The sequence below is a fragment of the Manis pentadactyla genome, chromosome 15 (assembly GCF_030020395.1).
Source record: "Manis pentadactyla isolate mManPen7 chromosome 15, mManPen7.hap1, whole genome shotgun sequence".
In the NCBI taxonomy this organism is placed as follows: domain Eukaryota; kingdom Metazoa; phylum Chordata; class Mammalia; order Pholidota; family Manidae; genus Manis; species Manis pentadactyla.
The window spans coordinates 25406044-25432189 of NC_080033.1; the positions used below are offsets into that span (position 1 = coordinate 25406044).

Below are 26146 nucleotides of genomic sequence, written 5' to 3' on the forward strand. Positions count from 1 at the left end.
TGAAAGGACCTCTTCTTAGAGCTACTCCTCTGATCACAGTGTTCCCAAACCACACTTGTTTTCATTAATGCCTCTGTGACTTTTGCCATATTCTCATGTCATTCATACTATTACTTCCTTACTTTTTAAAAACTAGCTCTTTTTATTCTTTAATACATTTATTCTAAAAGGAAGCTTTGTATAAGAACCATAAATGTAAACCCAGTACTACTGGACTTAACTAGAAAATAGTCACATTACAGGAACAATAAAAACAGGAGAGTGTTACTAAGTTTCAGCTAGAAGCAATTGCCCAAAAAGGCTCTGGGACCTTCTCTCTCTTGGTTAAAAACCATGATTAGCAGTGTTGCAGAGGTGATAGAGACAGAGCAGCACAAATTGATATTTTCTCCTTGATTTTAATCAGATATATCAGGAGAGAATTGAAAAGGGAATTCATTTCCCACGATGTTTCCGTGGGCTGTGTATGGGGCAGCTATTGCAGAATCCTCACTGACTGTGTGCCCCACATTGGAAACCTCACTGCACGTGGCTCTAGACTTCCCATCCCCTTGCTTCTCTCCTTTTTTGCTGACATCCAGCCTGCCAATCTCCTCCCCAAATGGGGCATCTGGGACCACAAGGTAACACGCTGGTCCTACTGCCAACCACTATGCCCAGGACACTCAGCTTCTACTGATGTAGTCATTTACCATGTCAGTGTCTCAAGAGAACCCGGGCTCAGGGGCTGGGCCTGGCATGCCACTGCTAGGGGACACCCGTGGTTGTGCACTGGAACACTTGCTTGATCTGCACAGGTGCCATCTACCAGAATGGCCCCAGACCGCTGCATGAGCTGGTAAAGATCAGTGCTCAATTTGACCTCCAGCCCAGCAGGTGCAAAAGTGATTCAAGGCACAGCTGCCACTCGAGGGAGCTCCCTTGGAAGCCACATGTTGCTACTGGATGAAGACTGAATGCACTTTGCAGCTGGGGCCTATGAGATCTAGTGGACTCGCAGGGGAGGAAGCAGAGTGCCACAGGTAGCAAGGCCATAAATGCCATGTTAGTAAACAAAAGTACTTTTAAAAGCAACAATTACGGAAGCAACTTCAGTTTAACCTTGTGCCCTGTAAGCTAGCACTGCTGCAGGCTGCAAATTTAGTGGAGAATAAGCTGATCAGAAAGGGTTTGCAGCACATGCAAGCTCCAGGCTTCTCCCCAGTCTCATCTACAGGAAGCCCCCATCCCTTTAGCAGCACCCGCACTATGCCCACAGCCCCTCCTCTGACAGACGGAGTTCTCTCCCAGAAGGTTACCACCTAAAAGTCGACCTTGTTAATTTGCTCAGGAGTGAACCCTCCAGGCTGCGAGGCTGAAGATCAATAGCTCAATTGACCAAAAAAAGACGTGAGTGACTGCAAGCAGGAGTGAACCTCTTACTTAGTGTCTTGAGCCTGCCACGTCTGCTACACCCAGAAGTAGATGGCAGGTGACACTCGGGGGTGAGGCCTCAAGAACTTCACAATAGGTGGTTGAGAACGTGCTTGCCATATTAATAGATTTGGAGAATGGAAGAGTAATGTCAACTGATCTTGATTTAGTTGGGAAAAATGCTTCCTATCATTTGCTGTTAACTATTCAAGTTGTTTAAACCCTTCTGAGACTAGATCTAACATCGGCTTGCTTTGAAGGTTTGATATGTCTTGTAATCCATAGATTATTGAAGTTAATTTCTCTGCTGAGATACTGCTATCAGTGAAATTGCATGCATACTCAAAAATACGGAAACAAAGAAAGATTTTTAGTAGGATTTCTGCTATATCTCAGTCTAGAAAAGTAGCAATGGCAGAAATGGCTAGGATAAAGATGTAGAAGGAAAAGAGTATCTTAACTCCTTTCTTATCTTTTCCCAAGATAGGTGTGGACAGAGCTGTGTTATTTGCACATAACTGTCCTTTACTCATTTAGGAATCTTTTTTGCTTGTTATTAGACAGTCCCTTATAGGGTAAGATAAAGAGGGCAATAACACTGTGCTGATTTATATCATTGTGAATCATTTTTTCCTTACTTTAAATTAATTTTAATTGAATCTCATCCTCTTGACTTTCATTTACTTTTAAATGAGTTTCAGTTGTAGAGTTAGAATGCAACTGACTGCAAGAGTTGACAAGTTTCAGTGTTTTGATCAGATTATTATATAACATTGACAAATGTTTCTTGGACCACAATACTGCATAATAAATATTACATAATACTCATGGTACTCTAAATCCACACAGCATTTTACTGGTATGTAAAAAGCAGGCTGTGTTAAATTGTAATTAATTTCCAGAAGGTACCATTGCCTCAAGAAGTGATTGCAAATAACTTACTTGTTTCTGACTATCCTCTAGAAGTGAGCTAGCCAGGAAACCCTTTTTAAAAATGATATTCATATTGGAAATGATACCAAGTGCCAGAAGGAGAATGGAAAGATGGAAGGAAAGTGCATAGATTTCTTAGGGTACTTTTCAAAGGTGATCATGTGCCAGTTACTCCACCAGCAAAAAGAATTTGCCCTCTAGGCTCTGAATTTCAGTTGTGTCCTTCTCTAAAAGTTTGGACCCAGGAGCTGAGTCTGGGAAGGTCCTGTGGGACTGTGGACATACTACAAAGCAAGGAATCTGGGCGTTCTTGCCAACCCGTCCATGCTGGGGCTACTTACAAACCTTCTACTTCTCCTATTGCCTCAACACATATAGAAGCACATTGCCACAGACTAGTTAACCCCCCCAGACTCTCTTCCATCCAGGGGCAGAATCAAGATAAGCAGAGGGCCTTCACATTTTCTAGCACCAGGCACAGAGATGGATCCATTGCACTCTATTGCACTTCCCTCCTTCATAACAGCCCTGTGAGATGTGGCTGTCATCGTGTTACAGATGATAAAACTCAGTCCTAGAAATATCTTGTAACTTGCCTGAAGGCATATTGCTACTAAGTGGTAGAGCTGGGATCCAAACTGACTAAGCTCCAGGGAAGTAGGGGTTTGGGCAGAAGGGGGAGTCTAGGAGGCTTGTCTTGTAGACTGATATGACCCACATGCCCAGAACTGTGGCTGGTACAGAGTAGGAGCTCAATGCATATTTCTTGGAGAAATGAAGAAATTAGCCCCAGTACTTTCCACTGCAGTATGGCAAATGCTGAAGTTGACGTTTCAAATGTCAAGCAATATGGCATAGACAATGGGAGAATGTTCAAGTGGGAGAAGATGTGTGTGGCCCAGGGTCAACAAGAAAGGCCTACTGAAGGACAGGCCTTGAATATTATGTAAGTGATGGAGGGGGTGGGGACATTCCATGTGGGCTGCAACTCGGGGGAGGTGAGAGAAGGCAGGGGTGAGGGTGGAAAGCAGTGTGTGGAGACCAGGAGACGGGGTTGCTGGGAACAGAGGGCTGAGGGCCAGCTTGGGCTATGGATTCTAGAGGGTGACACCAAGCAACAGCATCCCACTCAGAGCCAAGGGCACTTTCTGGGAGAGAAAGTTCTAATACCTGAATTTCCAGTTATATTCTCAAAGATCTATTCACTCTTCTTGACTACTGGAGCCTTAGTCACTCTCTGAAGTCCCCATTGATAGTCAAGCTTGTCGAGTGTGAAGAGCTGTTGATTCATTTGTTCATTTGTCCATCCATCCATCCACATCCATCCAAACATACATCCTTTCATCCACTCCTTCATTCACTCATTATTCTACTATATTTGAGGGACTCCCGTGTGCCAGGCACTGTGGCAGGAGCTAGGGGCACATTGACCACTGTCCTCATGGTGATCATTTTTGCTCCAAGAGGCTGTGCTCAGGAAGCACCACTTTCTGTTCCATTAACACTAGGATTGCCTTAAATGAAAAATTTTGCCTTATTTCTTGAGCATTCTCAACATGCTTAAGACTGTATATTTAGGATAGTTTTGATCTGAGAGAAAAGATGAATTTCTAGACAGCAGTTAAAGGAAATCAGACAAACAAAGATGCAGATTCTCCACGGTTCAGACTTTGGAAATTATGAGGATTCATGCCGGAGAGACCTGTGTGGTTCTGGAAGGCATTACTAAAGACAACAGAGAGGGTTGATCCTGAGGGGTGGTCATGGAATGGCAAAGGGGAGCAGGAGCTCGTTCCAGCCTGAGTCTCCAGTATCTTCAAACACTGTCTGAACTGTACTTTGTATAGTTACCTGTCCACATGTAAAGATATTCACACACTTATATTTAATCAGAAGTGCTGTTACCCCACAGGAAAGAAATTGTGATGGCAGGGCCACAGGGGAAGCTACATTTTTCACCACACCCAGACTAAACACACTGCACCTTCACCAACAGCTTTCTTACAGTGATCCCTTATCCTCCTGCTGCTGGGGGATTTGGGAGTGTAAGTAACATGGAAGCTAAAAGCCTTATCTGCCTGAGTCTCTCAAGGAGCAGTCCTGGAGGGAAGGGACTGTTTGCAGTAAACAAGTTCCAATGCAAGTGCCCAAGGAGTATCTGGGGGTGACCTGCATGCAGGGTAACACACATACACACACTCCAAAGCCACCTCCCTTCCTTCAGGAAGTCCTTCTACAAAATAAGGGCAGCATCTTCCTGTCACCCTGCTCTGCCAATAGTCTTTCCTAACCTCAAGGGCATTGCTTCAGGCCCTGCAGCAAGGAAGAAAGAGCACCACTGGGGCCACTGAGTAGGGCCAGAGGTACTAAGCCCCTTTCTCCCTATAGCTTCATCCAGTGTGGTCCTGGCTTGCCTGGAGACCCCACTCCAGATGCTCCCCAACTCTTGCCTTAGAAATGACACTCAGTGGCCAGAATTTTCTTCCAAAAAGCCCTGTAACTGTGGCCCTTGAAGATCACCTAGCTCCACCCCTCATGGCACAAATGGGACATCTGTAGCCTAGAAAGAGTCTGTGACTTACCTAAGGTCAATCAAATTGGTAAGAGAACACAGGTTAACAGACATTACAACTCTGGAAGCCACAGAGTGTAAACAAATTGCTTTCAACTGTTCTGTCAACAGAATCCCCTCCCCAACATGCTTCCTCACCAAAAGGGCTTGGGCCCCGTCCCTTTTGTTTGATGGGTGCTCTGCCCACTGTGCTTCACTGCCTCTGTTCCCCTGAGCTGCCAGATGGCATCGTTTTCATATCCCTCAGGATTTCCCTGCCCCTAACCAAACCTTCTGGAGCTGATATTGAGTCTTTTCTAACATGGACAAGGTCAAAAGCTGCATGGCCCTGCTGAAACCTAACTGTGGGCTCTTAGCCTCTTCCCTGCCCTTGTTTCGGCCCTTGGAGAAGTCCACGTGGGATCCTGTGGACACCCGGTTGCTCTGGGTTGGTTGGTACCTGGCTCTCAGACACCACTTCTTCATTCCTTTACCCCGCTGCTTCCGGTCTCAAAAGGCCCAGAAAATCCTTCTAAGGACCGACATAGCCCTGCCAGCTGGTCTCAGTCTCTGTGTCCCCAGCAACAGCTGTCTCTGGTCCTCGAAACAAATCTTCAGCCCCCAACAAGCAATTACCTTTCCATCATCACTGCAGAGGCAGGGAAGTTAGTTGATCTTAGTCAGTTATTATTTATTTTCCTACAGAAATAGTTTCACCTGTGTGGTGGCTTTTCTAAAATCTACTTCCCTAAGTTCAGATGGAATCTCAGATTTTGGAGGTTCCAGAGCAAGCTGTTTATGCTCATAATTCCAGAGGCTAATACAAATTCTCTGGGGAAACCATTTATACATTAAATGAGGACAGATGAGCTCACGCAAGTCTCAGAAAATGCTGAGCCACCCTCTTCCTATGGACACAATCTCTGCCCTCTGTCCAATCTGCAGAGATCTGAGGCCCAGGACTCTGGGGAGGGCATGTGTGGGTTCACACAGCAGGGAGGGCTTGCAAAGGGAACCAAGTAGCCAGGGGCAGGGATTACCCTAACCACTGTGGACGCCCAGGTGAGAAAGAGTCCTCAGGGGAGGAAGAAAAGAGAGTCTACCCGCAAAAGAAGAAAGATTTCCTCCATGGGAAGGGTGTGTCCAGTGATGACAAAGTAGGCTTTTGCAAGAAGGATCTCAAAATACCCCAGAACAATGTACTAGAACATCTCACCATGGTGGTGTCCTGAGGTCAAAGGAATTAAAATATCATCTAAGACATCTGATTCCATCCTGTCCATACCACTCAATGTGCTCCATGGGAACTAAGGGACAGAAAGAGATTAATTGTACTAGCACCTGCAAGTTCATGCTTCCCTGTGTCCACACCCTCTGCTTGTCTCCTGCCTGACACTGAATTTGGGCTTGGCCATGTGGCATACTTTGGCCAATGGGACAATAGTAAATTGATGTAAGCAGGTCATGCCAAAGTGCTTGTGCATTTCCGTTTGCTGTCTTGGAACCCTGCCTCTGATATGAGAACCAGCCCAGGCCAGCTTGCTGGAGAATGAGAGACACATGGGACAGAAGCAGGTAACCTCAGCCAAGGCCACTGTAGACCAGCCAGTCCCCAGCCAATATGCTAGCCAGCCACAGAGGCGTGAGCAAGTCCAGCTAAGATCCATGGAAATGGCCTGGATCTGTAGAATCACCCAACAGACCCAAAGGCCTGTGAGGAAACATAAATTGTTGCCATTTTAACCCCTAAGTTTTGGGGTGGTTTGTTACACAGCAATACCTAACTTATATGGCTATAATGGCAAAAATACACTTGTTAATCATGTGAGAAAGGACAAAACACTTTACTTCTCCTTATTTTAGCTCCCTTAAGCTATCTTACACTCCAAGGATGGAATTTACCTAGTGGTTTTCTGTATATAATTTTAATTTTCTGTATATAATTAAAACGACAACTAATATTCCTGCCCTCATAACCAGCCGCTCACATCTAAGCCCCAGACCTAGTGCTAAGCCCTTTGCCTTCATGATGGTATACACTCACATTGGGTAGGTCCTAGTTATGATCCCAATGAGGAGTCTGAAGCTCAGCAAAGCAGAGCAACCTGACCAAGGTCACAAGGCTGCAAGTGGCAAGACTGGGACACTAACTCAATCCTTGGGTGCCAGGGCGTGTCCTGGTAAATGGTGCACGAAAGCACAAATGGGCTATCCGGAACCTGGATTATCCTCACTGGATTAAAGGCTGTGTCTCAAGAAATGATAAACTGAGCCTCATTTCAGGAAGAATCTGGTAAAAGGAGCCCTTCAGTGCCACACCTAAAGGGAACAGTGTCGGCCTCCAGGTATCGTTCTCTGACTGACAAGCGGACAACTTTCCCACCTACGTGGTTTTGGAGGAGGCCAGTATTTCAAAATCTCAAGAGATGTACACTAGTGGCCTATAAAATTGGAAATTCTGAACAATTCTACTGCACTGGCAAAGCCTTATGCGAGGAGAGATCTTTCCTTATATCATGCAATCCAACACCTTTGTCTCAGTGGAATCAGCTGGAAAAACCGAAATGAGATGGAGTCATACGCTCAGTACTCAGACGAGCCCAAGAAACAGGTGAGAACCCCCAAATAGGAAGACCCAAAGATAATTTCTTTGCCAAGCCAGGCATTTGGCTCTGGCTCGGAATTCGAGGTCTCATGGTGGGCCACATCCCTCATGTGCAACTGGGCCGAGCCTTAGGTAAGATGGGGCATTTCCATTTCTGGCAGCAGTGCAACATTTAGCTGACCACCTCCCCCACGCATGTGGAAACCCCCACAAGGGAACTCGGTTTCCAAACTATCAGTCTCCAAATCACAGTAACGTTTTCTTTAAAAATCTGAAATTGCAGGGTAGATTTTATAGCTTCCCTCCAGAAACCCTTCAGATTCCACCTCCGAACTTTAAAACAACAATTTTATTTAGAAAGTGGATTTATTCATAGGTAAATAGGATATAGTGTGGGTGAAGTCAAAGGGACCAGGAGGCAGTTATGGGATCTATCAGCACAAAAGCCGCACTGTTGCCGGCAGCGGAGGCTCTGCCGTCCCTGTACCTTTCAAAACTAATATGTAACCATATCTGTTTTAAAAGAGTGATTCATTTTACTCCCATTGCCTGCGAAACTCTCTTCATCCCCACCACAGGAAACTTGAGTCTGATTTTAATGAGCTTCAATTGGAATGTGGCCTTTGAAAAGTAGTGCATTTGAAAAGATGGAACATTAAATTTTGTAATGATGTAAAACATCTTCAATTTTTGACAGGACAATGGCGCTTATTGTACTTTATGAGTCCACTGGCGATTCAAAGGTCACTTTGTATATGACTCCACAGACAGGGGCAGCACGGAATGAAAATTAGGTTACATGTGATCAGCTTTATTATTAATCAGACGAAAATGGATTTTTAACATTTTTCTAATGAGCAACAGAGAAGGAAGAAAATACCACGAATAAAACTACAGAAGAACTAGAACGGCCGAGGCTAAAAATGCACCACGGCCATATCTAAAAATGCACTTTAAATCTGAAATACTTAAATACTATCTCAAGGAATAAAATGCAGCTGCATATTTTGGTGTCATAAATACATAGAAAACTGCTGAAATACCTACTCTAATTTACTATCTCTGTCCTTTGTTTATAACTAACTAATGAACATTTCTCCACACAGTATATTTCCCAGTCCCCAAGAACATCAGACTGGGTGAAGCTCTGTCACTATTTCCATGATAAATCCTGTTTTTCAGGGGTTTATAACTCAGCTGTAAATATGTAATTCAGACTAAAACTTGGCATACAAGGCCTCAGCCAGGAAGCAAATTTACACTACAATCACCACTCTACCCCATCTAATTTTTTAAGCCTTTGTATGTGTGATATTTTGGTATTGAAGAGATGGGATATTGAAATGAAACAGAAAAAAAAACAATAAATAAAAGTTGAAGAGCTGGTAATAGTTTTCATTTCTTATTTAAATCAAATGGCTATTTTTCAAGATACTCTCTGAAAAGCATATCAAGGTATTTATAAAATAAATAGACTTCATGCCCCAAACAAATAAAAGCAGGCAACAGAGACACATTTAAAGTGCAGCTCTGTGGAGCATGTGATTGGGGAAACCAAGGCAGTAAAGTGCAGGCTTAGGGTGCACTTTCCTAAAGAACCGTACCCCTCCAGGAAGGACCAGGTCCTCTTCTACAGCTGCTCGCTCAGGAGGATGGCTATGTTACACGGAGCATTGCCCAGAACCAAAAAACAGGTTCAGCCTCCGTGCGGACCAGGTAGCTTTACAAGAAGCAAACCCCACAGGCCTGGCCCTGCAGCTAGTCCTGGGAATTTACACTGTGGGTCACAGCAGGAAGCAAGGGGGCAGTGTGGATGGTGTAGAGCAGCTTATCCCACTTGTGTGTGAACAGAACTTGGCTATCTAGCCCACAGCATCAGGAATGAAAAGGGCCAGTGTAGACCACTGCCTTCTGAGACAAGAGTGAAACCTGATCCACAGCTCCTGGATAGCTGTCTATCTGCCCAGAAGGTAGGAAAAAGGAAGCAAACAAAAGACAGAGGAAAGAGATTGAAATTAAACAGTGAACTGGGGACTCCCAGGAGGGGGAGTCCAGTGTGTGGGGCCGGGGAAGAGGACAGGGTGGATCTAAGACAGTGGTGCACACAGAGGCAGAAGGAAAGCCAAGGAGGAAGAGAGTGGCTACACATGCAGGCTCAGAGAGAAGCATCCTATTTGCAGCCAGCCACCTGGCTCACATCACCCCCGACACCCAGATCTGAGGAGCTGCCATCCCTCCCTGGATCCCTGCAGGGCCTCTTCTCTGGCCTCCCAGCTCCCACCTTTGAACCCCCACCCCTAGCAGCTAGCACGGACCGGGCTGTGACTTGATGCTGCTCATACCCTCCAGATGTAAAAGCTGGGATCAGGACCACTATGTGATTTGTGGGGCCCAGTGCAAAGTGAAAATGCAGGGTCCCTGGTTCAAACACTGAGAATTTCAAGGTGGTGACAGTGGAGCATTACACCAAGCACAGGGCTCTTCTGAGCTCAGGGCCTGTGGGACCACAGCCAGAGTCCTTAGAATGGTCTACAGGGCCCCAGGCCACACTCATGGTTTGTTCATGTTCCCTCTTCAGTGGGCTTTCTGTTAAGTGCTCCTGAAACTGTATAAGCAAGCTCACGCCTCAGGGCGCCAGCCCTCACTGTTTCCTGCCTGCAATGTGCCTTTTCTTGAATGTCACCTCTTAGGCCTAGTCTCTATCCACCCCATGTAAGGTACCAACCCTGCCCAGCCACTCCCAAAGTCATTTACCTTATTTTTCTCCAGAGTCGTATCATCCTCTAACTGACTGGTTGTTCAGTCATTGACTGCCCACCACCCAGCCCCTAGATCCTGAGCTCCCTGAAGACCGTGAGGGAGGAAGGTTGGGTCTTTTCTTGATTGCCAGATCTCCAGAGCCTGGAGAAGGACCTGGTACACCAGAGCCCTCAGGACACATTTGCTCAGTGAATGAGCAGAGGGCGATGTCGCTGCTCCATTGGTCTCATTTCTCTCTCTCTCTAATAGATGATGTCCATCAGGGCTGACAGAACCACTTGGGGTCACAGCCAGAGCAGGCAGAGCAGGGTAGTGGATGGGGAGGACTGTAATCACTGACTGAATTGTCCATGGAAGAGTTAATGTGCCACTCCAGGCCATGCCAGTGAGGTCTTAGCCCATGGGAGGGGCTCTTGGAGGAGGTACATGCCCCGCAGGCCAGAGAGAAGGGGAACAGGTTCACGGGACTAGGCACTGTGGCTGCCTTGTCCACGCCTGTGCTCTAATGCCTAGAAGAGTGACTGGCATACGAGAGATCAATAAACATTGACTGTATGAAATAATGAATAAATGAAAATGAGTCAGTGAATGAGCAACTCTGCCGCACGGTACATCTTGACTTTGTTTCCTACAAACTCGGTAACCTCCTGCACAGATCACACAGGGTGAGGGGTAGGGGTTGCGTGAGCAGAGACAAGCCGGTGTAGGCCTGTGCTGATGTAGATATGCCCATGCAGTGGCAAGCCCATAGCAAACCAGTCTTCTTGCTATCACTTTTTATTGAAGGGCTTAACTAAATTCAAACCATGCTACCTTAGTTTCCCACCTGGAAAATAAATCCAACAGGATTCAGCAGAAGTCAGGAGAGGAAATTCAGTGATTAAAGATTTATTTGTATTATTTATATATTTACTGTGTTATACATATGTGTGTATATAAATACACACACATATATATTTGATCCTGGTCAATTGTCTACACTCAGTCTTGTTAATATACTATGGCCTGGCATGAGTGCTTCATAGCATGGCACAATGGGGGCTTCAAGCTGAATGTAAGCAGCCATCTTCCATGTCAGCACCCATCTAAGAAGAGCTCTGCTTCTACTAGAAACCAGAAAGACCTGTCAATAACACCCGTCTAAGCTGAGCCTTCCTGTTGCTATTCAAGCCCCTTGTCTTTGGTTTGCCCTTTGGCAACAATGAAGGGAATAGGTTCCTGCTGTGAGGACCAGCCATTGGCACTAGTTAAGTACTTAGGGTGTACTGAGCAGTGGGAGACAATGTGTTTGGGAGTGGGATCTCTGGGCCTTTCTCTGCAGTCTTGCCCCTTTCCTCAAAGGGTCTCTTCCCTTAATCTGTATTCAGACTTATCCCAGTCCTCTGGCCCCACTGCAAACCACCCTTTTGTGTGATGAACATGACAACTAATGCTAGTGGGGAAAAGCAGCCTCTCCACTTACCTTCTCACTTTGAGAGCATATAGGGTGTTTTAAGGTTGCTATAGCTCCTAATTTCACCTTTTAATATTGAGAAACAGATAGTGTTGCAGCTAATGTGAAAGGTGGGCTACCTCTTGTCTCCCACAGAGGCCAGAATGGCATGAGATGCAAATAATATAGCAACCAGCTGGGAGAAGAAACACTAAAAAAAAAAAATCATCCAGAAATAGCTGTTCATTTGAAAGCAGTTTGTCCAGACAAGAACAGGGATCCTGAAAAGAGAGCAGAGCAGCCCATCTTGGCAACGGTTCCCCTGCGACTCAGGGCAGCAGCGGCTACCAACCACGGCCCCTGTGTCAGAAAGCGCCGAGGAGATGCTGACCCTGGTGCCACCCGAGGCAACATGGGCTGCAGCTTCAAGGCCCCAGGCCCATCTAAGTGGCAAATATTAGTGCAAATTCATGTACCTTTCTCCAAGGAAGCTTGACTCAGCTTTCCAAGGAGCTGATCCATGTTTCCCAGGTGATTGTATTGGGTGTGGCCATTAAGAATCTTGACTAGCTCCAGCTCTCTATCCACGGGATACCCAAAAGGAGACTGGGCGGGCTGCAGTCAAAGGAACAGACTCAGCCATGGGCAGTCTTGGTCTGGGAGGTGGGAGGCTCCCCCTGGGAGAGTTGAGAGATGGCTGTTTTACTCATGGAGCCATGTTCATGTTCATGTGACCAGTTCTCTTAGTTACAACTGTTTCCAGCCTCCCACCACAGGTAATGGGGTTAGTGTGCAAAGAGCTGGTCATGATGCCTCCGCTAGATACAGTAGCCCTCCAGCATGGCTGGCCAGAATCATAGGGAGCGCCTGAGTCCCAGGAACAGGAGAGGTGTCTGGGAAACAGTCCTGGGAGTCAGGGACCTGGGCACTTAGCCTAGCCTTTTGCTGCCACTAACAAGGCAAGTCATTATCTTTTCTTTGCGCTTCAGTGTCCCCATCTGCATACATGGGAAAAAAGAGCCCACTCAGGGACAGGGAAAAGCTCGAATGGAATGTCAGTGTCTCCATTTCTGGGAAAGCCTTGGGAAATGCTGGTCACGTATGCAGAGAGCATGGGCCCTGAGGTCTGAGAGCTGCCAGTGCTCTGTTCCTTTCCTCTCAAGGTCTTCGTCTTTGCTGCCTCCTCTCCTTGGAACATGCATCCCCTACGAAGCTGGGTCCTCTTGTCACCTAGGAGTCCCTCCAAGGCCAAGTCCTCAGTGAGGCCCCTGACCCTCACAGTCCATGATGCTGACCTTCTTATATTACTCTCCAGTCCACTGTTGTCTTCACATCACTGCCACTGTCTGAACTTAGACTGGTTTTTGCTTATTATCAGTATTCCCACATAGAATGTGAGCCCCACAGTGTGGCTGTGGCTGCTTTGTTGGTGACCATCTCCCAACTCTCTGGAACAATTTAATATGTGCTAAATATATGAACAAATTACCCCATTCATCCCTTGTCACAGAATCTTCTCCTTTCCAAAAGGTTTGGCAAAATGCTGTTTCTTTATTCTCCAGAACAAGGCAGCTGGAAGATGGAGGGTGGAGGGTGAGGTCCAGGGGTAGAGGTCGTGGGAGCCCCGGAGACTTCTCTACAAGCATGAGCTCTGTCCCCTACCACCTCCTTTCCCATTCCCTATATCTGTTCCTCCTTAGTGCTTCTTCCTCCCACTTTACAGCCACTGTTAGGAGGGGAGCCTGGCTTCTTCACGCAGTTCATAGTCCTGGACACCCTCTCACAGGGGTGCACATGTACACGTGCTTTCCAAATGCAAGCTTCATACCTGGGCCCTTTGTGGAAAAGAGCAGCCTCAGGAAGCAGGAGGAGACTTTTTTATCCAGAGAAGGGCTCCTTTCCACATTTTTACAAGTGGTACCTGGTTCTAGCCCAAGATGACTAGAAAAATCTGAATGCATAACCCATTTAAGCCAGGGTTGTATTAAGTTAAAAAGCCTGCACCCTACTTGTGTTTTTGAAGTGGCCAGGTCCTCCACAGGGGTAGTGAACTTCAGGGACAAGCCACAGGAACACTTTCCTTGCTTGGGTATAGATCCTCAAGAGGGAGAGGCTGCCTATAGCTGCCCCAGCAGGAAAAATGATGGCCAGATGGACCCGCCTGGACACCCAGAAACAGCACTAACCGTTGTCTCTGGTTCAACAACCAAGGGCAATTCCTCTCCAGAACCTGCATCTAAAGATTACCTCTAAGATTACATGCAGCTCTGGTAGTCTAGGAATGTTCGGTTTCATTGTGGAGGGACCAATTTAGAGCTCAGTGGGTTCTAAAAGTAACGCAGTCTGCCTCAGGGGGCACCCGAGATGCTGCCTGGAAGACTTGTGCATCTGATGGCACTGGCCTGGGACTCTGGGATGAAGCCCGATGCTGAGGTCACACTGACCAGACAGCATAGGGAAGCAGCAGGAGGAATAGGCATGGAACAAGGGAGAGAAGTGTGGGGCCAGCCCCAGGATGGTGGCATGAACTGGAGAGAGTCCTCACAAGCTGCCCGGTATCCTTTGTTGAATAAGGTGGGCTCAGCCATTCATGATCAGAGGCTTTGGCTGGCTCGACCCTTTTGCCTGTGGGTCTGATGCAGCTTCCTTGGGAATACCCAATTTTGACTTCATCAGAGCCTAGAGCAGACCTGCAAAGCATGCCATCCTCAGCTTGTTGGCTACTCCCAGCACCCAGCGGCACCCCCACTGATGCACGTCCACTCAGCTCTGCTGGGACCACTGCGGGAACCAGCCTCCTGAGCGTCGGCCCCCAACCCGCTCACGCCCACTTCCACTCCAGGAGAGACGCTTTTCTTAGAGGAGTGCCTGCAGGGCTTCTTAAAGAGGGAAGTGGGCTAAGATGTGAAAAAACCAGGACCAAAAAAAAAAATGGGAACCAAAACAATGGGAACGGTAAAAAGAGCCTGACTTCAAACAGGCCTGTGGTGTCGACATGGAGGCAGTTAGGGGCTCAGTGGGCCCCGCAGGAGGCCCACTTGTCTTCTTTTGAGGAGCAGGGGGACAGCTGACCGCTTGTCCACAGGATGTGTTTTGATAACGCCGAGAAATGAGAGGGTGTTTTATGGGAGGGTAATTGGGCATAATTCCCTTCATGACTTAGAGTCAACAGGCAGCCTGTACAGCTGGACCTCATTTGGTACCATCAGCAGCAAATGCTATTTTCATGGCCAATTTATTAAAGACTCCATGTTTTTGAAGAGACGTCACAGACACAAAAAGGGGTATATTTATTGATATGTTTAAAATATAGGTTTTTAACTAGATTCCTTCACCCTTAAAAACAAAGTAAAGAGATAGACAGATACAATTATGTTCTGACTAGTTTCCGCCAGCCTGCCCAATGGGAACGTTTGTATGTAGTTCTCAGTGGCACTGAAATCTGCTTAGGAAAGCAACAAGTCCTTTGTTCTGTTGACAACAGTTATTACAATTAATTCATTTTGTGATTGGTACTTGCGCTGAGTGACAAGGTGTTATTTTACCTCAGCAAAAGTTAAAGTGGTAATACCTACATGCGCAATAGCACCGCAGGCTTGCCATCACTCACCGGGGAGAAGAAAAGGCTGACTTCCGGCTGTCTGCTGAGCCGCCGCCCTCCCTGCACCCCACAAGCTAGCTGGAGTTGGGAGGAATGCACTGAATTACTCAGCTGGAAGTTTCTGCTTCCCAACCCGCTGGGATTCTCTCCAAGATTTTCATAGACATGAGGTCCAACGGTGACAGGACTTGGAGGATGTCCAGAGAGAGACCCAAATACCACAATATGAACTGGGTGGTAAGCCCTGTCCCTTCACTTACCACTGGTTATCCAGTTTGGGACCATACTCGAAGGCCTTGCTCTCCTACATGTGCACCAGGATTTCTCAAGCCTGGCACTTTGGGCTCGATGTTCTTTGTGGCACTGCCATGTGCACTGCGGGACATGTTTAGCAGCATCCCTGGCCTTAACCCACAGGAGGCCTGTTATCTCCAGACATCACCAAATGTCTCTTGGGGAAGAAAATTGGACCTGATTGAAAACCACTACCATACACAGCACACTAGGCTGTCCGTAGTATAGTAGATAGAAGGTCCAAGAACTTGGCCCTGTCTTATCCTGTCTCAAGCTCTCTGAGCCTAGCTGACCCAGGACAGGTCCAGGTCACAGAACCTCAAAGGAAAGGGCACCGGATGGTGGGTCTTTTGTACCATTGACAGGGGGTGGGCAAAGGAGAGTAGTGGAATAGAGGAGCTCAAGACCTCTGCAGGAACGTGGCCACAGAGCCTGTTTGAAGGACATTTCTCCTAAGGAGGCCAGATGCCCCTTCAGCCTGGATGATCAAGAAGGGGCATCTTCTAGTTATAGGGTCACATCAAAGTTTGCAAAAATGTCTAACATAATAAATACCTCAACATATGAAGATGATGAACATAACTTGTCTCTACTCCTTATTACGCATTCCAATAAATACACACCAGGCTTTGAAAAATTCTGGTTAGCTGAGTACGCTGGTGGCTGGGCTTCTGTATAAGTAGAACCTCTTCTCTGCTCATTTATTCCTGTTGATTAGTAATTTGGCTCTCTACTTAACTTTCCTACATAGACACTACTGTATCACATGAAGAAAGTGGGGCTGGTCTGGGATGAGGCCATGCTGGTTCTGGCTGAGAGTGTTTTGGGGAGGACCTGAAAATGTTGGCAGGGGAGCAAAAATAGAGGCTCCCAGGAGCAGATATGGTAGGGTCATGGTCCTGTGACCTGTTGACCTGTCATCTCCTTCTTTAGAGCAGACCAATTGGGTTTCCGTAGTAGAGAAATACAACGACAAATTGCTAAATCCTCTGTTGCTTAGCCTGGTGCCAGTCAGGGCTGAGAGCCCGTCATCTCAGCTGCCCCAAAGCAGGGCTAAAAGTTGCCAGGGTTCCCAGCCAGCCCAACATCTTTGGCAATATGAACGACTCAGCAGAACTTGATTTGCACTGTATGTCTGCACTGGAAAGTCATTGACAGGGAGCCATGGAAATCCTCCCGATTTTTTTTTTTTATTAACAGTATTTATCACCTTCTCAAAATCAATTGCATATTTTAAATTGAAACAAATGACTATTTCTAGACTAATCAATACTTGCATCTTTGCCTTTTAAAAAGTAAAAAGTTTAACATAAAGAAATCCTTATCTTTGCTCTCATCAATCCAATTTTAATATAATTCAATATTTAATAAATATAATCCTCTTTGTGCAGAACAACATCATAAAAAATGCAGAAGATTTCATGGTATCCAAGACCTTGTAAGGTGGCAAGTGTTGCCTCGTCCCTGTAAGCGCCAGGCTTCTCAGCATCTTCCCTCACCCTTTTCGTGCATTAGGAGCCGTTTATTCCTATTAAGTCTAAAGAAAAGGGTTTATATATTTAATGATTCTAGAGCCAAAATGCTACCTACTATCTGCACAATTGCCATTTTATCTCTTTAAACTTCTCCAGCTTGACGTTTTTAAAAGGGCAAAAGCAGAAAACCCTTATATAATACCTAATTTGTACATCTGCGGTTTCCCTCTGACTGGCACAGGCACCATATGTTTTTAATTATCGTAATAGCCCTAAAGAACCTGTTCGGTGGGAAACACATATGATCCTTTTATTACTGGTTTGTAATTTAAACAGTTTTAACAGAAAAGGTCTGGCTGTAGGGGGAGTGACAGGCTCAAAGGCCTAAGATCCCAGTCCTCGACCTCTGGAAGCTCAAGTTCAGATCCCACCCACCGAGGCAAGACCTCCTTCCCCCTGCCTGACAGAGGTAATTGGTCTCATGTGAAGCGGCTCTGTGGGACCTTAAAAGACATGATCTGTGATCTTCAGTGACGCTGGGTTTTGGTCAGAGCCTGACACAAAGAGAATGAGGTTGATAAATATTATCCTAGTCTGACCTCCACTGCTCTCCCAGCTGGGGGCTGGGCCCGAGGCAGCACCAGCCGGAGGGCCCGCTGGTGCCTGGCCACCCACTGCTAACACTACCTGCCGCATCTAGCGAGCCTGTGCGCAGTGCCAGCTCAGGGCTCAGCACAGGACACACAGATCTCAGGACCTTTCCCTCCCTGATGCTGTAGGACAGTTACCCCTGTGCCCCGTGGGCCTCTGACTCAGGTGAGGTTCAGAGAGGCCCCTATAATGGGACGGCCATGACTTGAGGAGTTGGAAGTCTTTTCCACTGAGTGGAAAAGTAACCTTGGGCCAATAGCTACCATCTTTCGGCCTGTTTCCTCATTCGTAAGATGGGCTCTGATGACAGATGAGTTGGTCACCAAGGAGTGCTGCGGAAGGACCTGCTGGCTTCGGGGCTTCACAAGAAATGGAAGGCACGGGGTGGCCTGCCTGCCTAGAGAGTGAGGCTGGGAGCAAGTCTGCAACAGGAGACTCTTCCTGGGTGCATCCTTCCTCCTTTGAGATAAGCACTTTCCCCAGTTCAGTGTTTGGGACGGGCACTCATTCGGCCATTCCTGACCTTGGAGGAGGAGGGAGGGTGTCACAGTCCAGACCTGGCCTCCTAAGCACTCCAGAAGATGGAAAGCAAGCTCTCTTTGAAGTTAAGTAAGTGGGGGAAACTACAAAGCCCTTCCCCAGAGGGCACACTCTCCCCTTTTGGCAAGAAGAGGGCCAGTTGGCCACCCTCATTTGCCATGTCAGTGGTGACCTCTCAACTCAACAAACAGCCAGTGCATCTTAATCAGAGCACATCCTTCCTATCCACCAGACAAGGCGATTGCTCTGGCCCGCCCCTCAAGGAGACAAGACCTTCTTAATCACAGGCTGCTTCGAGGGGCTGCAAGGAGGACCAGAGTCCCTGCCTGGCCCAGCAGCCAGCCATGCCCATCCTCCCCCCTCCTGTCCACCCAGTGCCAGCCCAGCTTGCTTGACCAGCCAAGCCCAGGCTGGCATGGAGGTGCCTCCAAATTTCCAATCCTGGGAATAATAACTCACATTGCTTTGATCCCATCTGCACCCAGGGAAGGCAGAGCAGGGAAAGAACATAAAACACAAAGTTCCCACAGACAACATCTGTCTTAGTGCAAACAATGGACCATTATCTTGTAAATAATTCTGATTAAGCTGCATGCAGCATTTCCTCCTGAAACTGGTGGTGGGGAGCCTGGAGGAGGATGCTGCCAGGGTGCCAGGCCTCTGCCCAGGTGCAGCACACAAGCCTTGCACGACCCCCGGCCGCCTCAACGTGCACAGGAACCAGGGAGTGCCCCACATCTGCCGACTGGTGGTGGTCCTGAGATCAGCATGGTGCCACCTGCACACCCCGGGCAGCTCCCGCTGAGTTCTCTCTGCTCAGCCCCTCTCTTCTCTGCTTCGTCTCTTTCTCCTCTTCCTCACTGCCATGTCCATCATTTTCCTTTTACTCTGTCTGAACTTTGTTCCCTCCTCTTACCTTCCCCTCTCCTTCACTTGCCTCTGCCCCATCTCTAACTGCTCTTTTTCAGGGCTTACCCCCATTCTCCTCTTTGACTTTGACCCCCACTTCTCTCTCTCTTTCTCTCTTTACCCACTTCTCTGATGCCTTGGCTGCAGCCCCTCTCATCATCCAGTCCTTTCTGCTGTCAGATCCTCTATGGCTCTTTCTCTCCTCCCTTCCTCACAACCCAGGCCCCTGAGGCTTGCCCACCCTCCCGACTGTCCCCAGGGATACCTCACCAAAGGGGGATCAGTGTACGGTCTGGGGATCCCGAGGCCCACAGGCCACATACCACAGCCTGCTTGCTGGGTGTCAGGCCTGGGAAGGCACTGGGCCCACAGGAATCCCTCTTCCCCCTCCTGGAGGATCCTTCCTGCCCCAAATCTAAAACCCTCCCCTTCTGTGTGTTCCAGGATGCCGAGGGCAGCCTGCCTTGTACACTCCTGCCTCATCTCCACCTCAGGCATCTCCTGTGGAAGAACCTGCTACCATGAGAAAGAGCTGGGGATTTCACAAAAACACCCCAACATTAGAGAAATCCAGGCATTCAACCTGTACACATGAGAGGTGATTATTCACTTTGCAAGGGCGCTTACACCAAAAGCCTCAAGAAAATTCCCCTTGTGATTTAAAATTAATTCACAGTGTGAGTGTGATTTAGAGACAACACTACAAGCCCCAAGTTTTCATATAAAGCAAAAGCCACTGGTACAAGAGTCCTGTTCCCACTCGTTGACCGCTAAAGATACAGATTTTTTAGTCTTCTAATTGTAAATGCTATATAACATTAGAAAAACAGGAAAAGCAGCTCAGCTGGAGCCAAGGGGTTGTTTTCTGTACATCTGGGAATGGGATCATTGAGTCCTCACAGAGATGCCTTCACGGACGCTGTCAGTCTGGGGATGGGTGATCCCAGCTCTGCTGTCTGGACAGAGGCCTTCAAGAGGTGCATGCAGTGGCAAGAATGGGGGGTGCCATGCTCTGCAATACGCCACCCAGACTGTCCACCCACTTGGCAAGGTTTCAGCAGTTTCCGAGTTTGTGGGGGCTCAGCCTGGGGCCTGCATAGCAGCAGAAACCCCAAAATAGCTGAAATGTGAGTGACTCTCCAAGCTCCAAGTTACTTTTCATATGTGTTTTATTCTCTTGAGGATACACAAGGCACACAACTGTACCATCCAATGGATGACAGAACGGAGGCAACCGAGCCACATTCCATTAAAAGTAAAACCCAAGGACGTGAGAGCTTCATCTTTGGAGGCAGTACATACTTTCCCAAACTGGGGGCTTGCTAGCCACAAGCAATTTAGGCAACTCAAAGGACGGAAGGTGAGAGGGTCACAGACATGGAAGCGGATGTGCACCAATTCGGTGCCCTATGCACACAAGACAGACTGTGGCATGGCCCTGGTCTCTCGTCTTCTCCTTTCTCCCCCTCTAAATATTACTGGGCAGGAGTGTTGGGCAGGAGTTGGGGAATCCCAAGAAGGACCACTGTCCCAAGGAAGGTATACATCCAAGAGAGACACATTGGATTATCAAATTGGTATCTGTAAAGTGCTTGAGAAAACTTAGTCATGATGAAAACCACTATCTTCTGAAGTTCAGTTGTGAACACAAGAAGGTAAAAAGGAAAAGGAAAAAAAGTTAAATGCCCAGGTTTTTCTTGCACTATTGTGAATCTAGTTTTACTGATTCAACTAAAAAAAAAGTGTTTCAACTGACTTCCAACATTGAAAGAGAAATTCCTCAATGCTCTTCTTATGATTTAATAAAAATTCTTCATGAGGAGGCAAGTATTCAAATGCTCCACGTCCTGTCATAGTAAATGGTCTTGCCCAGCCCGAAGTCCCACATGCTCCTGGACTTGTGGGTATACCAGCTTACCCGCTCGGCTCCCCGCTCCAGGGCCCTGCGGGGGTGGGTGTTCAGGAGGACTCCAGGCCTGCGTCCTGGAAGGCCACCTGAAAGCCAGGGCTGGAGGGGATCATGAAAACCCAGCGTCTGAGGCTCAGGGGGAGGCCCCTCCCTGCCCTCACCAATGGGGAAATGGTGCCAAAAAAAAGAGAGTAAGTTGTCCAGACTCCTTGGAGCTTGATTTCCAGTAGACACCTGGTCTCCCAACCCTGGAGGCAGCCCTTCCACCACAGCTCCAGTAAGCCTGTCCTCAGGTGAGAGATTCCAGGCCCCTGGCATGCCAGTGGTCTCATGTTTCTCCGTGGCCTCAAGGAGACTGCTTGGCCATTAAGTGGGCTACAGGGACCCTCGACTACTGGGAGCCGCAGAGCTGTGGAAAATACCCCAGCTTCTTCAGTCCTCAGCGGTACAGTTCTGAGGTGAGCACGGCACAGTATCCTGGAGGATCCCTGGAGGGGCAGAGGCCCACCCCCAGCAGCAGCAGCCTCCTGGTTAACAACCTGCATTGGCTCCCTCCCTTCTGCCCCCTCCCCCCCCAGCCATGCCTCCTGAGATCACCTCCCACACAGACTCCCTGCACCCAGGTCCTTACCTCAGGGTCTGCTTTTGGGAGCCCCCACCTAGGTCACCAATGGACCTTAGAAGACTGAGAACATTAATGGCCTCTTCTTGACAAGAAAGAGCCCAACATACTGTGAACCCCTAATTACCAACAGAGGCCACTCTGCATCTGGATGCGTGCCTCCAGCCCTGCCCCAGGTGCAGGGAACACCTCAGAGTGGTCTGTCCTTACAGTCTGCCCTGCCCTCCAGGACATATGAAACACTTAAGTCAAAAGAGAAAAGCAATTTGTCCATCATATAAAAAGAGCAATAATTTGGTAAATTAATTGCAAATTTGCTTTTCCAATGCTTGGTTGCTTTTCTCCTTTTATGTGGATAATTGAGAGCATATTATATTAATTTGACAACAACAGAAGTTCAAAAAGAAAACTTAACCTTGTGAACAGTGGGTTGCCATTAGATGGGTGTGTCTGGACAATTCCACAAACAGCATGAGTGACAAACTCCTCAGAAAGCCAGCCAATGTCTGGGTGCACAAATGGATATTTTTGCTAATGAAATAGCTGTGCAGAGTTCCCCAACTTTAACCTTGAAAATGCACACAGTTTGCTCAAGAGGCAGAATCTGCTCATGCAGACACAATATTGCCAGTGTACTGCCATAACTTAATCATCATGACGTTTCTTCGAGAGAAAGTAACTACATGTGAGCAAGAATCATCTTCCAAAGTTTAGATTCTTTTCTTCCCTCACCAGAATATCTAAAATTTCATCAAAGCAAACATATTTCCCAACATGTGTTAATGAAGAAGTGGATTTAAAGACTTTCATACCACCAACTGCAGAGAACCTTTCCCTTCCTTGGTGTAACCCATCTTAACTCAGTTACCTCCTCAAAACTCTATTGTCACCTGCACAGGGAACCTCTGACCCACCTCAGACCAGTGGGTCATCCCATCTCTGCTTGGTAAGAGTCTAGGCTATAGGGCCAAGGACTGATCCAATAGGTGGTAGTTGGTTGCCCCACGTCCAAACAGGTGGGGCTCATTATAATTCCATGTAGGGAGGGGGTGGGCCAGGAAACAGCTGCTAACACAGAGCTGTGCAATGGAGTCAGCTCATTCCAGAGGCCTGAATCCACCCAGCTCTCTCGCAGCAGCGGAAAGGATGCTCCCAAGAACACTCAGCTGGTGAGAAGAGGGTTCTTTCTCTGAAGCAGGAATGAGGTGGGTGTGGGTGGGAAGCAGGAGGTGTCATGAAGTGAGAGGTGGGAGGATACTGGGACTGAGTTCATAAAAACGGGAGGATGAGAATCCACGGAGGTCGCCTCTAGCTTGAGAAGTGGCCACCGGGGAGTGACTCAGGAAATACCCTGAAGTGCATGCAACCCGTAGGGGTATTGGACCCTGGTGGAGAGAAGAGAGAACAGCAGACACCTGCAAAGGCGGCTCCAGGGAGCCTCACTGTCAGCGTGGGGCACTGTGACAATCTGCCCCTCTCAGCGGTACCCCCTCCATCCCCAAGGCCCGCTGTCACAGTGCTCCGGACCCTAGCCCTCGCCCTGCTGGACAGGCAAGGCGGTGCCAGGGCTGGTGTGAGCAGGGCTCCCTGAGGAGAGGTGCACAGAGGACTGTGAACGATGAACAACACAGGGGCCATGTGTTCAACCCCAAGAAGGGGCACGGAGGCTTCCAGCAGCCTTCAGCAGAGCCCTCTGCTCCTCTGGCCGCCGCTAGGTCCCAGGCCAGAAGCAGTGGTCCTCAGGGGTCCTCAAAGGTGCCCCTTGCCTACATAGAGTGCACGGTGGTGAGCCCCTCGTGGGGAGCTGCAACTGTGGCTTCTTAAATCAGAGGAGGCTTCAAGCCCCAGCGGAGGGAACACAGAGCACCTCCTCCCAAGGCGCAGTGACCCTGAGGAGGTGATGCAGGCCTGGTGGAGCCGCCAGAGGGCGCAAACCCAGCAGGGGCGCAGATGAATTCTTAGCACGGCACCCCTCTTCCCTCGGGCAGTTCCCCAGACTCGGGGGGCTTTGGAAGCAAAGACGAAGTGCTCCTGGAGTCTTTCTTTCTGATCAGGCTCTACCTACACACTGGTGATGGGGACTGGCCCTCCCCACGGTGGCCATGTGGACCCAGGGCTCAGTAGCTGGGGTCACTTTGCTTTACCTTGGCTGGGCATTTCAGAATCCATCACGTTTTCCATGGGAACCCACAGTGTATGTTCTTAGCTTTATGTGAACAGAATCGGGACGCAGTCGTGGACACAGAGAGCTAGCAACCTTCTTCAAGATCTACATTTTCCACTTGGGACTTTCAAGATATATCGTCAGACTCAGATTTTCTCACCTCTCACCTCTTCCCCCAGATGAGAGACAATCTAATATTGTGCTATGGTTTTTGGGCTCAAGATCACTTCAACAGGTTTTATGAGAAATATTGGAGGGAATGTTTCAAGCCGTCAAGGTGATGTGACTATCCTTTGCTACAGCCCAAGTTGTTTCAACGGTCATTTCTGGGCTTCCATCCCCTTGTACACAGGATCCTTTGTTTATTTGGGAGTGTGGGGACCAGGATTGGGGCTTGGGATTCTGTCAAACCCAAGACGATAATACCTCTCTCCTCACAGGCCCAGCTAGGCAGGTGCATGGATTCAGAAGTGTACAGAGCAGACCCAAGAACAGAAGCTTCCAAACATTGTAGAAACGGTAGGACATGGAAATCCAGCTCGTGGACAATAAAACTAAGCAACAGAAATGAAGAGCACAGCCCTTGCCCTCTGTATGCCCCCACCATGAAGCAGGTGGGAGGGTGAGGAGGCAAAAGCCTTTTACAGCAAACAGGCACAACTGAAAAATCTCAGTAAATGAAAATATTCCAAATGCCAACAAATCTGAGTACTTTTCCATCTAAAACTACCCTTCGTAGAATGAAAAGAAAACCTGAAGGTTTGCCGCCGGAAGTTCTGGGCACACGTGTGCGGTCTTCGCCCACACCTGGCATGTGGGGTGATGTCCCTGCACTCTGCACCTCAGTCCTCCCTATGCACGGGGTTCTGAGCCGTCCGGGGGCTAGCCACCCCAAAGCCGCTTGTACAGAGAAATGCTCATGTGTAGTCTGGTTACCCCCAACCTGCCACGGTCACCCCACCCAAAGCGGGAGCTCTCTTGACATCTGCATGTTTATGAACTGTTCTTCACTGCCCGCCTAAAGATGAGTGGAAAATGCAGCAAGCTGCCCAGCACGCAGTCCATGGACCAGCACGACTAGTTCTCCCTAAATGTCCTGTCGAGGCTTCCAGCAGATACAGGGATGTCAAGGCAGGGTGGGGCGGGGGTGGGGGGTGAAATGAATTAACATAATGACTCAAAACTGCACTAATGTTTCACAGCTTTTTTTTATTAGCAATACCAAGATAAGTTATTGAAGCATTTTTAGTATTGTTTTACATTCCATTCATAAATGACCTAACTTGTAACTCAGCATACAGCACACTTAAAGATATAGTTTGACACTTATTCAGAAAGCTACAATTATTATAACTTACATGCCTTCATTACCAGGAACACCTTAATATATCTTCTAATTACTTCAACAATACTCTATTCCAAAGCACACGATAACCCAGTACAAGTTTACACATTTTGCTTCAATCACCATGTTTCAGTTGCATATGTCAAGGTGCTGTTCACTGGAATTTTACTGTCATCTGTTCCTGGTTAATAGGATGACCTGACACAATATTAAACTAGCAATATTACTGCTTAAATACTATGGAGAATGATAATTACTGCACTTTTCTGTATTCCTCTAAAGTGTTACAAAATACAGGACAATCAGACACAAGCAGTATTGCCAACGAGACGATGCAGGGCCCACCTCGAGAAGCTGTGGAGAGCTGGCATAGCAGGCCCCCCATCAGGTTTTTCACAGGTGAAGGGACCTCCAATACACCAGCATTTGTCACTCAGGATGTATGACTTTGAAGGAATTTTCTCTCCCGTTCAAATTTCTAAGCCTTTGCAATCTATGACTAATAGTGGAACATATGGGGCAATATTTTTAGCCTCCCTGATTCTTTGCTATATATACTGTAGGTTGGTGTGCTGTGTGTATACACATACCTATGCCAATAGTAATTATTTATTCAACACACATATGTGTATACATTCTTCTCTTGACTTTACACGATTAACAAGCTGCAGATAGCCACCGAGGAGCACGAACAGACAAGGGCAAGTCCAGCTAGACCGACTAGAACAGAGGGTGTCACTTACCTGCAAGAAAATGTGCAGATTCATTAAACAATCCAGAAACCATGTGGGCTAGAGGCATTGAAAGCAAGGGCAGGACCATATTCCCTAATTGTTTAATGGAATAATGACAATAAAGCAATATTTATAAAATTTGGTCCTTCCATCTCTGGCTAAAGCAAGAATAGTCTGTGTGATTACAGCAGGTTGGCAATTAGGCAGA

At 47.7% G+C, this 26146-nt stretch overlaps 1 protein-coding gene across 9 annotated transcripts in view; it reads right to left on the reverse strand.

Annotated features, from left to right (window-relative positions):
* Nucleotides 1-26146, reverse strand: part of ZNF536 (zinc finger protein 536) — a 420573-nt gene that overhangs the window by 107631 nt on the left and 286796 nt on the right. The window contains exon 8 of one of the 9 annotated variants that reach the window (XM_036929915.2): nt 25049-25947. The exons of the other annotated variants lie outside the window; for them this stretch is intronic. Within the exon in view, the coding sequence (XP_036785810.2) occupies nt 25940-25947 (8 nt within the window). The 3' untranslated portion in view covers nt 25049-25939. Of the gene's footprint in view, nt 1-25048; nt 25948-26146 lie in introns of those variants that run through there. 9 annotated transcript variants of the gene reach the window in all.